The following is a 13,879-nucleotide window of genomic DNA, read 5'->3' as shown; positions in this document are numbered from 1 at the left end:
CAACTGTCAGGACCTTGAAAACATCAGTACATCAACTGGATACCTTGAAGCCATATTAAACCAAGCCACAATGAAGTGTTTGTTTGTTGTTTGACGCCACAATCAGCAATATTCCAGCTACATGATGACGGTCTGTAAATAATTTACTCTGGACCAGACGATCCAGTGACTAACATCATGAGCATCGATCTACACAATTGGGATCATCAGCCCAGTCAGCGAGCCTGACCACCCAATCCAGTTGGTAGCCTCTTACGACAAGCATGGTGAGTGTGAGTGAGTTTAAATTTTACGCCGCTTTTAGCAATATTCCAGCGATATCATGGCGAGGGACACCACAAATGGGCTACGACAAGCATGGGTTGCTGAAGACCTATTCTAACCTGGATTTTCAAGGGGTCCACAATGAAGTGACTCCGAGATATGAAAAGTTTTAAATTATTTGTTTTAACTTGACTGCTTGGTTGATATGATGAAAGTGATTCTTATGCAAGAAATGACACTCCTAACTGAACTTTCACATGCATGTGGCTTGGGTGTGTATAATGGTACATGGTACATGGATAATGGCTTAATGATTTCCAATTAGGAAATTATTAAAAATTGCTCTCACATGCAATTGACTCACATGACATTATTGTGATTTTACAATAGTAAATTTGATATTTGAACAATTTAATTTGGAACTAATAGAAAAGAAGGTAACTAAACATGTTGAGAAACTCTTAGAAAGGTTTTGGCCACCTGTATATCACTAAAACCTCCAAGGACAATGCTAAGAAAATCAACTTCCTTTACACACATCACAGAGTGCCTGTAAAGGCCAGCGAGTATCGTTTTCATCCATAACAACAAAATTGGATAATTTTCCAGCTATTAATACTACATTCATACAAAAACACATACCAATATCACCTGTTATTGCTAACACATGTCATGAGATAAAGGTCAGTCAAACTGTAATAAAATTTATAAAATAAGGCTAAAATAATAAAAACAGCTCAGAGGCACAATTGGTGCTTTTAGTTTTAAAGAAATTTCTTGTTGTGTCAAGGAGCTAGGTGAGAGAACCAGACACACTTCAGGTAAATGTGGTTTCATGTTAAACACAGTGACCAACACTAGAAGCCTATAACACGTCATATTCCATTCACCAAGTGAGTGCTCATGGTGCTACATTATTATTACCCCCTGCCAATGGATCAGTGTACACTTGATGTTCATTCTCAGCTCCCTAGAGAGTATACAACTCAAGCTGCCTGTGAGGCACCAAAAGGTTAACAGTCACATCACAATCTCATTCTACCGGGTACCCATTCACTGCTTGGTGAACAAAGGCATATTTTGAACAGTCACTTGCCCAAAGTGACACTGCATGTGCTACATGAGTTTCAGTGTGGGGCAAGACCTGCCAAAAGCTGCCCAAAATGGTCACCTATCAAACTACCCTCCACGACAAATGTTGCTCAACGTCACATGTGTGTGGGGCTTCTTGTTCTAGTCCAAACAAATGCCAGTTATATAGTGCTATAGTGCTAGCCCACTGAAATACCTTGCCACAGCTTAACATGGATACCCCACTCACAAACTGACACCCAGTCGACCAGTCCTTGTTTTATCCAATTAATGCTGAATGCCAGACATGGTAACAACAAGTATCATTTTTAAGTATGACACCTCCATGGATCGAACCACCAACCTTCCACTCTCCAGGCAGACGCTCTTTCCACTTAACCACAGAGGTAATCTCAAACAAATATGGACAGAATATAGATCTACATATCACATTTAGGGAACTCAAACCCTGATAACCTTTCAGACATTTTCAATCCCTATATGGACTCCACACAGAACAAGTTCCCGTACGCCATGCTTGTAAAAGCTCCCAATGAGGATAAAGTCAGTGTTAGAAATTGGCACTGGTCCTGTAGTCCTTGCCAAACTGCCAAACAGTTAAGGTATCATAAGGACTAGTAGAAACTTGCCATTTTTAAGGGTTTTGCTACATGTTATCATTATAAGGACTAGTGGACTAAATATGTTAGCTCCTACTCCTGTAAAATGTTTCAACATGTGACCATGGATAATCGTTTGTCATCATACCCTGATGGCATGCATCGGTGCTCATGGTATCAACCACTGGTCTGCCCACTTGATTTTTTACAGGCTGTTGTGATCCTGCAGAATACTGCTGACTACAGCATCAGATCATCCCACCCATTACAGTGTACAACAGTGTTCCACATAGAGATGCCAGCAACACCACAGAGGTGTTAGGATATAGATGCAACTCATATCCACAATTCAGATCTCATCCTCAGTAGTTCAAGGTGGGGTCATCTATGTTATTTTGTGTGTTTCAAATCTCCATGCTCAACTTTATAGCAATGGTAGTAGAGAAAATGAAAAGAAAAAAATCCTTTCATTAAGAAAATATTGCAAATGATTCAGTGGCATTTGATTGGATAACCAAGCAATTTATGTTTCCATAAACTGACAAATAAGTAAACCTTGCTTTCTAATGGTCTTTCATGTTTTTGATCTTCAACATTTTCTCAACACACTAATGTTGCATATTGCACACAGTAAAACAATGTCTGTACCTGGATCTTAATATACCGTAATAACCCCAACATGTCAGCCATGAACCTGCACATTCCCACAAATTTATCCCAGATCAGACAATATTCTCTGCCTCAAACTCTCTTGGTCGTAGTTTCCACCTCTGGAGGAACATGTTGAACTTGTGGTCCCAGCTGACCTTGTTCTTGCTGTACAGGTTGAGGTAGATCCCCAGCACCACCACCAGACTTGACCATATATATCTGGAGACGGAACAATGTGGTATTACATATATATCTGGAGACGGAACAATGTGGTATAACATATATATCTGGAGACGGAACAATGTGGTATTACATATATATCTGGAGACGGAACAATGTGGTATTACATATATATCTGGAGACGGAACAATGTGGTATTACATATATATCTGGAGACGGAACAATGTGGTATTACATATATATCTGGAGACGGAACAATGTGGTATTACATATATATCTGGAGACGGAACAATGTGGTATTACATATATATCTGGAGACAGAACAATGCGGTATTACATATGGAAAGTTATATTTTCTAGTGGTCTGCACATTATTTTACTGTGTTACTGAGTTATCTCCCTTTCCAAATGATAGTTCTTCCTGTTTTCCTGTGAACCCCATGCACATCTCCCCTTGCACTCCCCCTAAGGATGATGATCAGGGTCATACTTGGCTTCAAAACCATGACCAGCAGTTACAGAGCAGCCTGCATAGTGACACCAGACACCACTGGGACAGCTGTACACCACATAGGGTTGGGCGGTCAGGCCTGGTGACATGGTTGATTGCGTGTTATCATATCCTAATTGCTTGAATAGATGCACATGACCTCAATCACTGGATTGTCTGGTCCAGACTTGATTATTTACAGACCACCATCATATAACAGGAATGTGGCATTAAACATCAAAACCAACATAAGTTGAATGACATTCAGTCTGTGATCACTTGACAACACTTACATACACCTGTACTTACTGACCACTTGCACACACCTGTACTCACTGACCACTTGCACACACCTGTACTCACTGACCACTTACACACACGTGTACTTACTGACCACTTGCACACACCTGTACTTACTGACCACTTACACACACCTGTACTTACTGACCACTTACACACACCTGTACTTACTGACCACTTGCATACACCTGTACTTACTGACCACTTATACACACGTGTACTTACTGACCACTTATACACACCTGTACTTACTGACCACTTATACACACGTGTACTTACTGACCACTTGCACACACGTGTACTTACTGACCACTTACACACACCTGTACATACTGACCACTTGCACACACCTGTACTTACTGACCACTTACACACACCTGTACTTACTGACCACTTGCATACACCTGTACTTACTGACCACTTGCATACACCTGTACTTACTGACCACTTACACACACCTGTACTTACTGACCACTTGCACACACCTGTACTTACTGACCACTTGCATACACCTGTACTTACTGACCACTTGCATACACCTGTACTTACTGACCACTTGCATACACCTGTACGTAATGACCACTTGCATACACATGTACGTACTGACCACTTGCATACACCTGTACTTACTGAAGGTAGCTACACTAGAAAACAGTTACTTACTGGAATGTAAATGGTTTTGTGAAGAAGAGGAAGGAGAGGATGATGGTGACAGCCTTCCTACATGTTGTCACTGAAACAACAGTCAACCATTAATAGAATGTGTTTTTCAACTATATATACAGTGTGTACATCAACCATTAATACAGTGTGTATATCAACCATTAATACAGTGTACAGTATATCAACTATTAATACAGTGTGTGTATATCAACCATTAATAGAATGTGTTTTTCAACTATTTATGCAGTGTGTATATCAACCATTAATACAGTGTACCTAATCAACCATTAATACAACATGTACATCAACCATTAATACAGTGTACCGTATATCAACCATTAATACAGTGTGTATATCAATCATTAATACAGTGTACCGTATATCAACCATTAATACAGTGTGTGTACATCAACCATCATCATGATCATACAGTGTGTATATCAACCATTAATACAGTGTACCGTATATCAACCATTCAGACAGTGTGTATATCAACTGTTCAGACAGTGTGTATATCAACCATTAATACACTGTGTATATGAACCATTCAGACAGTGTGTATATCAACTATTCAGACAGTGTGTACATCAACCATTAATACAGTGTGTATATCAACCATTAAGACAGTGTGTATATCAACCATTAAGACAGTGTGTATATCAACCATTCAGACAGTGTGTATATCAACCATTAAGACAGTGTGTGTATCAACCATTCAGACAGTGTGTATATCAACTATTCAGACAGTGTGTATATCAACCATTATGACAGTGTGTGTATCAACCATTCAGACAGTGTGTATATCAACTATTCAGACAGTGTGTATGTCAACCATTAATACAGTGTGTATATCAACCATTCAGACAGTGTGTATATCAACCATTCAGACAGTGTGTATATCAACCATTAATACAGTGTGTATATCAACCATTAAGACAGTGTGTATATCAACCATTCAGACAGTGTGTATATCAACCATTAATACAGTGTGTATATCAACCATTCAGACAGTGTGTAAATCAACCATTCAGACAGTGTGTATATCAACCATTCAGACAGTGTATTGTACAGGTTACAGCTTGTCTGGATGAATAGATGATATGTGGAAATGGATAATTCAACTTGTTGATCACAACTTTATTAAGGTTCAAATTTTAGCTCATGGCTCCAACAAAGACTATCTATTACCTGTGACAGCTACAAGTGCCCCGAAAGACTTGACCAGGGTGAGGACGACACTGACGCCTAGGTACCCAGACACAGAGAACAACACAGCATAGCCGTAGGTCTTCACTATATGCTGAAATATAACAACATAACAAATACACAGCTGACCCAATTAGACACAATTTGGGGCATATTGAGTGAAAAAACCTGAAACATGAATGATTTCAATCAGGAGTTTGTGAGTGAGTTAGGTTTAACCCCCGCTTTGAACAATTTCCATCATGGAGAAATATCCCTAAACATGCTTCTAGAATGTAGTAAGTGTATTTTACACACAAATAACAACTTACATCCTGACAGAAAACAAACGCTGGAACTATCTGGCCACTGACGGAGAGTCCAACCAAAATGTAAAGAAACCCAACCCCATAGGAATACAGCACCTGAAACAGAACCAACAGTATAAAGGAAATGCTATCCTTTAATTTGAGGGGGCAGAGTTGCGTCCCTTTGGCACGTAGGAACCTATGATTGTGTGTTCGAATCCCGGGTCCCCCCAATTATGTTTCTAGGTTTGTCAGCACCATACCCGTGCATCACTTCGGGTTTTCCTCCAACATTAAGCTGACATGCCGCAATATAACGGGAATACTGTTAAAAGCGGCGTTAAACCCAACTCACTCACTCACTCCATCAATCTGACCGCTACACCATCTACCTTCGGATAGCATTCTCTACAAGGTGACCTCGGCAGGCTAATTGGGAAATAAATTCAGGAATATTTTAACACTGTAATTTAACATTTAATGCAATGACGTTCAACTAAAATATATTCCTCTCTATTGTGTTTTATGGTGCTGTAATAAGTGAAATTCATGTCACCTCTACAAAACCATAACATTAGTTACAACTTTGATGCTAAGGATTGGGAACTTCTTCATACTTATTTTGGAAGTTTTACTGGTATTTGCTGCAGACTAAGGGCCGAATATCTGCCCGGAGCAGGTCCAGATAAATCCCTGTACACAAAAGATGTCTTGAGTTACGTTTCTTTGAATCGATACTCATTTCGGTATTAACAAGTCAAATCTTTTCTGTGATGCCATCTATAATCTTTTTGTGTCATGTTATTGTGTGATTATAATCTGCTTTTAGCAATACGCCAGTGATATCATAGTTGTGGACACCAGAAATGGGCTTCACACATTGTATCCATGTAGGGAGTCAAACCAAGGCTTTTGCCATGACAAGCAAATGCATTAACCTCTAGGCTATCCCACTGCTCCCTCTACACCTAGAAGCAATACACTGTAATGAAATCACTAAGCAATATCAACTAGCAAGGTGCATGTGTGTGTGTGTGTGTGTGTGTGTGTGTGTGTGTGTGTGTGTGTGTGTGTGTGTGTGTGTGTGTGTGTGTGTGTGTGTGTGTGTGTGTGTGTGTGTGTGTGTGTGTGTGTGTGTGTGTGTGCGCGCGTGTGCGTGCGTGTGCGTGCGCGTGTGCATGTGTGTGTGATCAGTAACCCAGTGTTGCCATCACTGCTTCACACATCAGGTCATCAATACTATTTTGCATTTCTCTCATCTCCATGTTGAATTTCAAGGCAGACGAAAGAAATCATAAACAAATAATAATAATCGAATAGCTTAAACTGCCTGAGGTAAAAAACATACACCTGATGCTTTGTTCGTTGTATACGATTTTGCCATAATGACTTGCCAGAGACTTGACCTCATTGGTTGGTTTGTTGTTTGATGCCACACTCAGCAAGATTCCAGCTATATGACAGCTGTCTGTAAATAATCAAGTCTGGACCAGACAATCCAGTGATTAATATCATGAGCATCGATCCACGCAATTGGGATTGATGACATGCATCAACCAAGTCAGCGAGCTTGACAACCTGATCCCGTTAGTCGCCTTTTACAACAAGCATAGTCACCTTTTACGGCAAGCATGGGTTGCTGAAGACCTTATTCTACCCTGGAATCTTCATGGGTCAGACTTGACCTCAAGAGTGGTAATAATCTTTAAACATTCATTATGCATGAAATAATGTCAGGACTATGTTTAGATAACCTTGTTTACTATTTTGTTCAGTTTATCAAATGAATCAAATCAACACTTATTATGGTCACACTTACCATTTCTGAGTTTGAGGCACTGTACTTCTTCATTGTTTTCTCCTGGACATTGCCTATGGCGCCATCGGAACACAGGGCAAGAGATATCAGTATGACACCTGGGGAAGTCAGTATGGCAAGTTAGTAAAAGTAAATATACGATAACCAAGGAGACTAAATTATCTGTAACACCTGACATATATTCCTCATAGAGCCTGTTGGGGAAACATGAAATGGGTGTTGTTTTTATGCCCCAGGCATCAATATTCCAGCTTTATCACAAAAGCCTGTAATTAATTGGGTTTTGGCAAGACAAACCCACGTCAGCGCAGATGAAGAAGGCTGGATCTCAGCATCCAGGAGGATCATATGTCATATCATGTACATGTATACAGAAATAAATGGTGATGGTAACAATGGTTAAGGCAGGCTTGGCTTTGCGTGAGGTGTTTTTTTAAGCTGGAAGCTTTTTTAGGATCATTTCCACACAAGGACTGGAAAAGAAGGATGAAATGAATAGTGAGAGATAGGATAAGGTTAAAAAATGTACTCTTTTTCATTTTGTTGCCATAAAAATTGTAATTAATTTTAAACCTTTATATAATTAAGAAACACTACTGTATACCTAAAAACCATGTATGAAGATGTGGTGACCTTTTTGCGATTTGATAATTGAGTAAGAAATTATGTGTTTGGTGTTATCAACACTGATAAAGGGGGACAACTCTTACCATACTGGTTGAAGTTTGGCGAGACGCTAGAGTCTGCAAGCATAAACAGGATAAGCCCAATGCTCATCATTAGACACGCTGTGATGTCTATAGCGTTGAACTTCTTTCCTGAAACAAAGAATTGGACATGGTATTTGTTCTAACTCTGCTAACAGCTGAAACTACATCAATATATTGGTGATTATAATGAACTGCCCTCTGAACTGATGAAATAGCCTGGATCAATGCAAGACATAAGGGCCGAAATAATAGTCTTGTTGAGACATAAAAAACCTGTCTGATTCTAGCATAAGTGACCTTCCAACAGTTAGGAGGACAAACAAAATTTTGCCTCCCGGCAGAAAAGACATTGATCATTGATGAAGTCTCCTAGAGCATGATAACACCTTAGATCTTTTGTCCAGGTAGATGTCTCATGACTTGCACTACAAGTTTAACATTAACTTATTCACTTTTGACAGGGACATGTTTATCTTTTCATCATATACAAAATGTGTATATTTAAAACAGCATGACATATCTGATCATAAATGTATAACATTGTGTAACACGCTTTGAGGAATAATGCATCATCTGTCCCCACTGACAGAATGGTGTAACTGCAAGCCCAATTGTGGGGATGTATAGCATTTATTCAATAGGGACTGATAATCCATAATTCATCATTTCCAGATGGATATTCTATATACATGACCCCAAAAGGTACGAAATGTCAGCCCTACAGAGAAACTTCACCGACATTGTTCACATGAGATAGTGAAGTGAAATGGAGTTTAACGTCGTGTTCAAGATCATCGCACTTATATAGCGACGTGCATGCATGTGTGTGTGTGTGTCTGCTTGTACTAGACCGGACTTATGCCGATTTTATAGTGCTAGCCTGCTGAGATATCATGCTGCAGTTTAACATGAATACCCCACTCAGATACAGTATACTGATTTCGAGCAGACCAATCCTAATGCCGAGCACCAGGCAAGATAACAACAAGTACCATCTTTTCACGTCTTTAGGTATGATGCGGCCATGGATCGAACCCCAGACCTTCCACTCACTGAGCAGACACTCTACCACTAACCTCTTTGGTGTCCGACCTCATATCAGGAGGTCCATTGTTCGAATCACATGACTTGAACATTTTATGACTGCTTTACTGGCGCCCAACATGAGGCTGAGCACATTCATACCAAATTTGAGCACAATCAGTGGCCCAAGGCGTGCCTCCTGTTGAATGGAGAGTATGTAGCAGGACATGGAGTCATCCCATGGATAACATCCTTACTGTGTCAGCTTGCTGACAGGGTAACCTCTTTGGTCATGTGGACAAGGTGTCAGGCCTCAGATCAGAAAATCTTTGGAATGAGGAAATATTATAGCAGTAATTACCTTTGTGGCCATGCCATAATAAGTTCTGCCACAGACAGGATATATACCGGTACCATAGATCTAAGAATATTCTTGGACATACAATGAATCGGAGAAGAGCAGATATCTAAATCTAATTGTCACCATTTTCAATGAGAGTACCTTGAATGAGAATTCCTCCAATGAGTACTGGGATGAGCTTACAGCACTTGAATATCACCTGTGTGGGGTAGTTGAGGTAGCCCACCGAGGTGTTAGACAAGCCCATGGAGGCCACTGTCAGGAAGGCAAGCAACCAATATGCCTGCATTGGTATTCTGTAAACAGGAAATACACCAATCTTAGTGATACAACTTTCATAACTCTTGTAGTGTGAAAGGGTATTAGCTACCCACCAACTTGACACTCAAAGATTTATATCAAATGAAGCAATTCTTTCATATTTTCTTGCCTTATATAAAAGATAAAACAACGCTGGTGCATTCAATCAAAATAGCGGAGGAGAAACAGTGTTGGTTACAATTAATTAAACCATAGAATTGTTTATGTTCAAAAGATTGTGATAAAAAGGGATCTTACCATTCTTACAACCTTAAACAGTTGACCTGACTGCCTGATTACAAACTACAGTGATCCCTTGGGGGGGGGGGGGAGCAAATAATTGATGAGTGTTATAGACGATCAGCAGTTTAGGCGAGGTGGAGTCAAAGGGGGTAGATGACCCACACAACAGTACATGCTTGCTCTGCCTACCAAACAGGATCTGTATCTAATCTGATACTTACTTGGAACTGTCTTTGCCAAAAGCTTTGAATCAACAAGCCCCATATTGGCTATAAGAATAATTTTCTGTAGATTTTGATGTTTTGATTAGGCTATTACTGGCTAAGCGTACTAGACCAAAAAGAATGTTACTAGACTTGGGCTTCGGACTAGTGGCAAAAGTCTGAGACTGGTATACTATTATACACTGTATGAATATTGTGCTAACTATACACAGGGATGATTTCAAAAGCTAAACCGAACTTACTTTCTGCTCTTGTCCTGCTTAAACTGCAGCTCAGCAAGTCCAAACAATGTATAGCAGGCAAACTGTACCAGTGTCAAGTACCATCCAAAAGGTTTGAATCCTTGTAGTTGGAAAATTAGCTCCTGAAAGAATAAGAGAGAATGGTAACCTACACTGTAGTATTTCAATGAAACCAAAGCAGACTATCTTGATAGGACCAATAAGTGTGTCTGTAATCTGTATAGATTCAATGTCATGGGGCTTAACAGAACATTCCAGAATGTTGCACTCATATAGTGATTGTGTGTGTGGTGTGTGGTGTGTGGTGTGTGGTGTGTGGTGTGTGGTGTGTGGTGTGCGTGCTTGTGTGTGTGACTGCCTGCTTGCACTAGTGGGGACCAATTCCAGTTTTATAGTGCCAGCCAACCAAACTGAGATACCATGCCACAGTTTAACATGGATACCCTACTCAAACACAGAATACTGACTTCGTGCCGACCAATCCTTGTTTTATCCCCTAAATGCCCCACGCCAGACAGGGTAACAACAAGTACTTTTCACTTGTCCTTTGGTACGATGCAGCTAGGGACCATTTCACCAACCTCCGCTCTCTGGCCAACGCTCTAACTACTAGACCACAGAGATGGTCCAATAACTGGTTGAACATTTGAAGTTAAAATTAAATATACATAACCATAACATGCGGTCAGGGTACAATGACACGAAATCAAACAAGTCATTAAGACCGCTCAACCCAACTTAGTTGCCTCCAATGACAAGCATAGGATTCTGGGTCCTTTTCTAACCTTGAGTCCCAACAGTAGGAATGACTATTAACTTGATAAGGACAAGCTGAAACTGAGTCATAAACCAGAGAACTAGTGGAACAAAATCTCATTTTATTCAGCTACGTATATTAACAAATGATTAATGCTTGATCGATGGGTGAGGATGTGTTAAACTACCTTTTTGTTGAATAGACACTTCACCCCAAACTTGGATACAATGGGATTTAGCTGTTTTTCAAGTTCTCAGATATATCAGAACATCTTGTGGTACCTTTTTCTTAATGACATTATACTTAGTTGTCTATGATGACAAAAATATAATTGACTGCCAATACATTTTCAACAGTAATATTTCCATCATGATTCTCATCCGGATGCCCTACTGAGTTGATGAATTGAAACTTGTGTAATATCCTGAATAATTGCACAATTAGTGACTATAACTTAGTCTTGTATTAAAATATCTCACAGCAACAAATCATTATTCCTACAGAACCTCATACATGTACATAGTGTTACCATGGCTACAGCTGTTTACCTGAAGATAGCCGTAGATGAGGTAGAAGAAGAAGGTTGCCACAGTGAGAATCATGAACTGCATACTGCGGGTAAGGTTGGACAAATCAATGCCAAACAATACAACTTCCTCTTTCTTCTCATCCCCTGTCGCCATGGGAACAGCAACAGTGCCTGACTTCATGTTTGGAAATACTTGTCTCCGGCCGTCATTTGGTTGAACTGGAAATCTGGACATCACCAACAGACACCCTTTTAATCAGAAAGTTCTATTGAAGGTCTTGCTGCTGCAAAGAAGATAAGCCTAGTGGTTATCAGTTTGTTTTTGTTTGTTTGTTGTTTATACCACACTCAGCAATATGCCTATTTATGATGGCGATCTGTAAATAATCAAATCTGGACCAGAAAATCCAGTGATTGACATCATGAGCATTGATCTATGCAATTGGGATACAATGACATGCATCAACAAAGTCAGTCAACTTTGGTCGTGTGCTACAAAAGTAAGTCTGGACCAAAACTGTGAACAGGCAATGGCAATAGACACTCATTAAACCTGTTCTATGAGTTCTTGGGGAGACACCACTGCTGGCATGACTGGGATCATCATTCAATAAACTCTGCTGCGGTAGGACAGTCTAGTGGAAAATACATGGTTAAAGTATGCACACAGCCATGAATCAGGTCTGATTCCCCAAATGGCTGCAATGAGTGAATCCCATTCTTGGTATCCCTGCCATGATATGACTTGAATAAGTTAAAACAATTTTAATGATGGCAAGACTGCTGTTTACCAAGCACAGCTTATAAAGCTTATTGGCTAAAGCTGTGGCGTTCACATCACTGATCTTACATGCATCTTCGATCCTTAGGGTTAGTTGTGTTAGGGTAGGTTACCCCCAAGTTCTATCTTTAGTCCTTAAAGCCCCTTCCCAATCAAGAATCCATCTGCAATCATAGGGCTTTGTATCCATTTCCAATTAAACACTTCATGGTGATTGCGGTTAGTTGAGAGTTATCGGAATGGCTTTGGCTGTCTTAATTCTTTTAACAAATTAATCCAGTGTAGTTTGAGTAAACTCTGTTTGTTACCAAGTTAAATTGTTACCAAGTTTCCAGTTTGGCATATAAATCAAGGTAAACAAGCAATAATTATTTGTGACAGCTGCATAGTCCCATGGTAAAGAGATGACTACTAATAAGGCATCAGCCTTGTTTAGCTTCAGCCTCGCTATGGAAGTTCCATCCTCTGTGCAACACTAACTGAGATCCAAAAAAGTGTACCCAGTAAAGAGCACTACTCCCTTTGAAGGACAACAATATTCCAATTCTTTAATCTCACCGTTGCCAAAGTAACTAGTCCGCGTAATCACCAGATACTGATTAGTGCTTAACAAAAATCAGATCAGTTGAGATTATAGTTCATAATAAGCAAATTTTGAAACCGCAAAGAGAGAGGTCATCCATATTTCAGTATTTTAATTTGGAGTTGTTGCCCTTTAATGACTTTTAGTTCGTGTTTATTTTATCAAGATTGCGTCCTCACTGCTGGTAGCAAAATATTAGTAATTTTATATATGTCAATGTACATGATGCAACAATAACAAATTACTGTGTTTATATTTGATGCAGTCAGTATTCTGATACCATACTTCCTGACATGCTTCTTGTTGCTATCGTACATGAAGGGTTACTTTTTTAGAAAATCACGATGAGCCACTCGACAGCTGATGAGCGGTCAGCGACTTAAATTTGCACTGAATTCAAAGTATTTTATTTTGCCACACTGACAATAACAAGAAAACATTCTCACTGCAATGTAGAAGCACCCTCTCGATATTCACTCAGCAATGTAACCACAGTATGTCTACCCGTAGAGAATACAAAGCTGGCGATGTTGACACGGCACCAGCAGGGTGAGGTGCTTGTGAAATACGTCACA

At 39.7% G+C, this 13,879-nt stretch overlaps 1 protein-coding gene across 2 annotated transcripts; it reads right to left on the bottom strand.

Annotated features, from left to right (window-relative positions):
* Nucleotides 1-272: 272 nt before the first annotated feature.
* Nucleotides 273-13,877, bottom strand: LOC124138783 (adenosine 3'-phospho 5'-phosphosulfate transporter 2-like). Of its 2 annotated transcripts, none has more exons than XM_046505647.2 (10): nucleotides 13,751-13,877; nucleotides 11,960-12,224; nucleotides 10,655-10,776; nucleotides 9,787-9,941; nucleotides 8,262-8,369; nucleotides 7,552-7,649; nucleotides 5,757-5,849; nucleotides 5,428-5,539; nucleotides 4,240-4,309; nucleotides 273-2,825 (listed from the first exon to the last, which is right to left on the bottom strand). In XM_046505647.2, exons 2-10 carry the CDS (start codon nucleotides 12,173-12,175, stop codon nucleotides 2,678-2,680), a joined length of 1,122 nt encoding a protein of 373 aa, XP_046361603.2. In that variant the 5' UTR covers nucleotides 12,176-12,224; nucleotides 13,751-13,877; the 3' UTR covers nucleotides 273-2,677. The 2 variants fall into 2 exon arrangements, with proteins under 2 accessions (XP_046361603.2, XP_048255678.1); XM_048399721.1 differs by having other exon boundaries at nucleotides 11,960-12,221; nucleotides 13,751-13,863.
* Between the last annotated feature and the right edge of the window lie 2 nt (nucleotides 13,878-13,879).

Source organism: Haliotis rufescens, unplaced genomic scaffold (assembly GCF_023055435.1).
Source record: "Haliotis rufescens isolate VD_foot unplaced genomic scaffold, xgHalRufe1.0.p SCAF_2, whole genome shotgun sequence".
NCBI lineage: Eukaryota > Metazoa > Mollusca > Gastropoda > Lepetellida > Haliotidae > Haliotis > Haliotis rufescens.
This window is presented reverse-complemented; position numbering and strand designations above follow the sequence as displayed.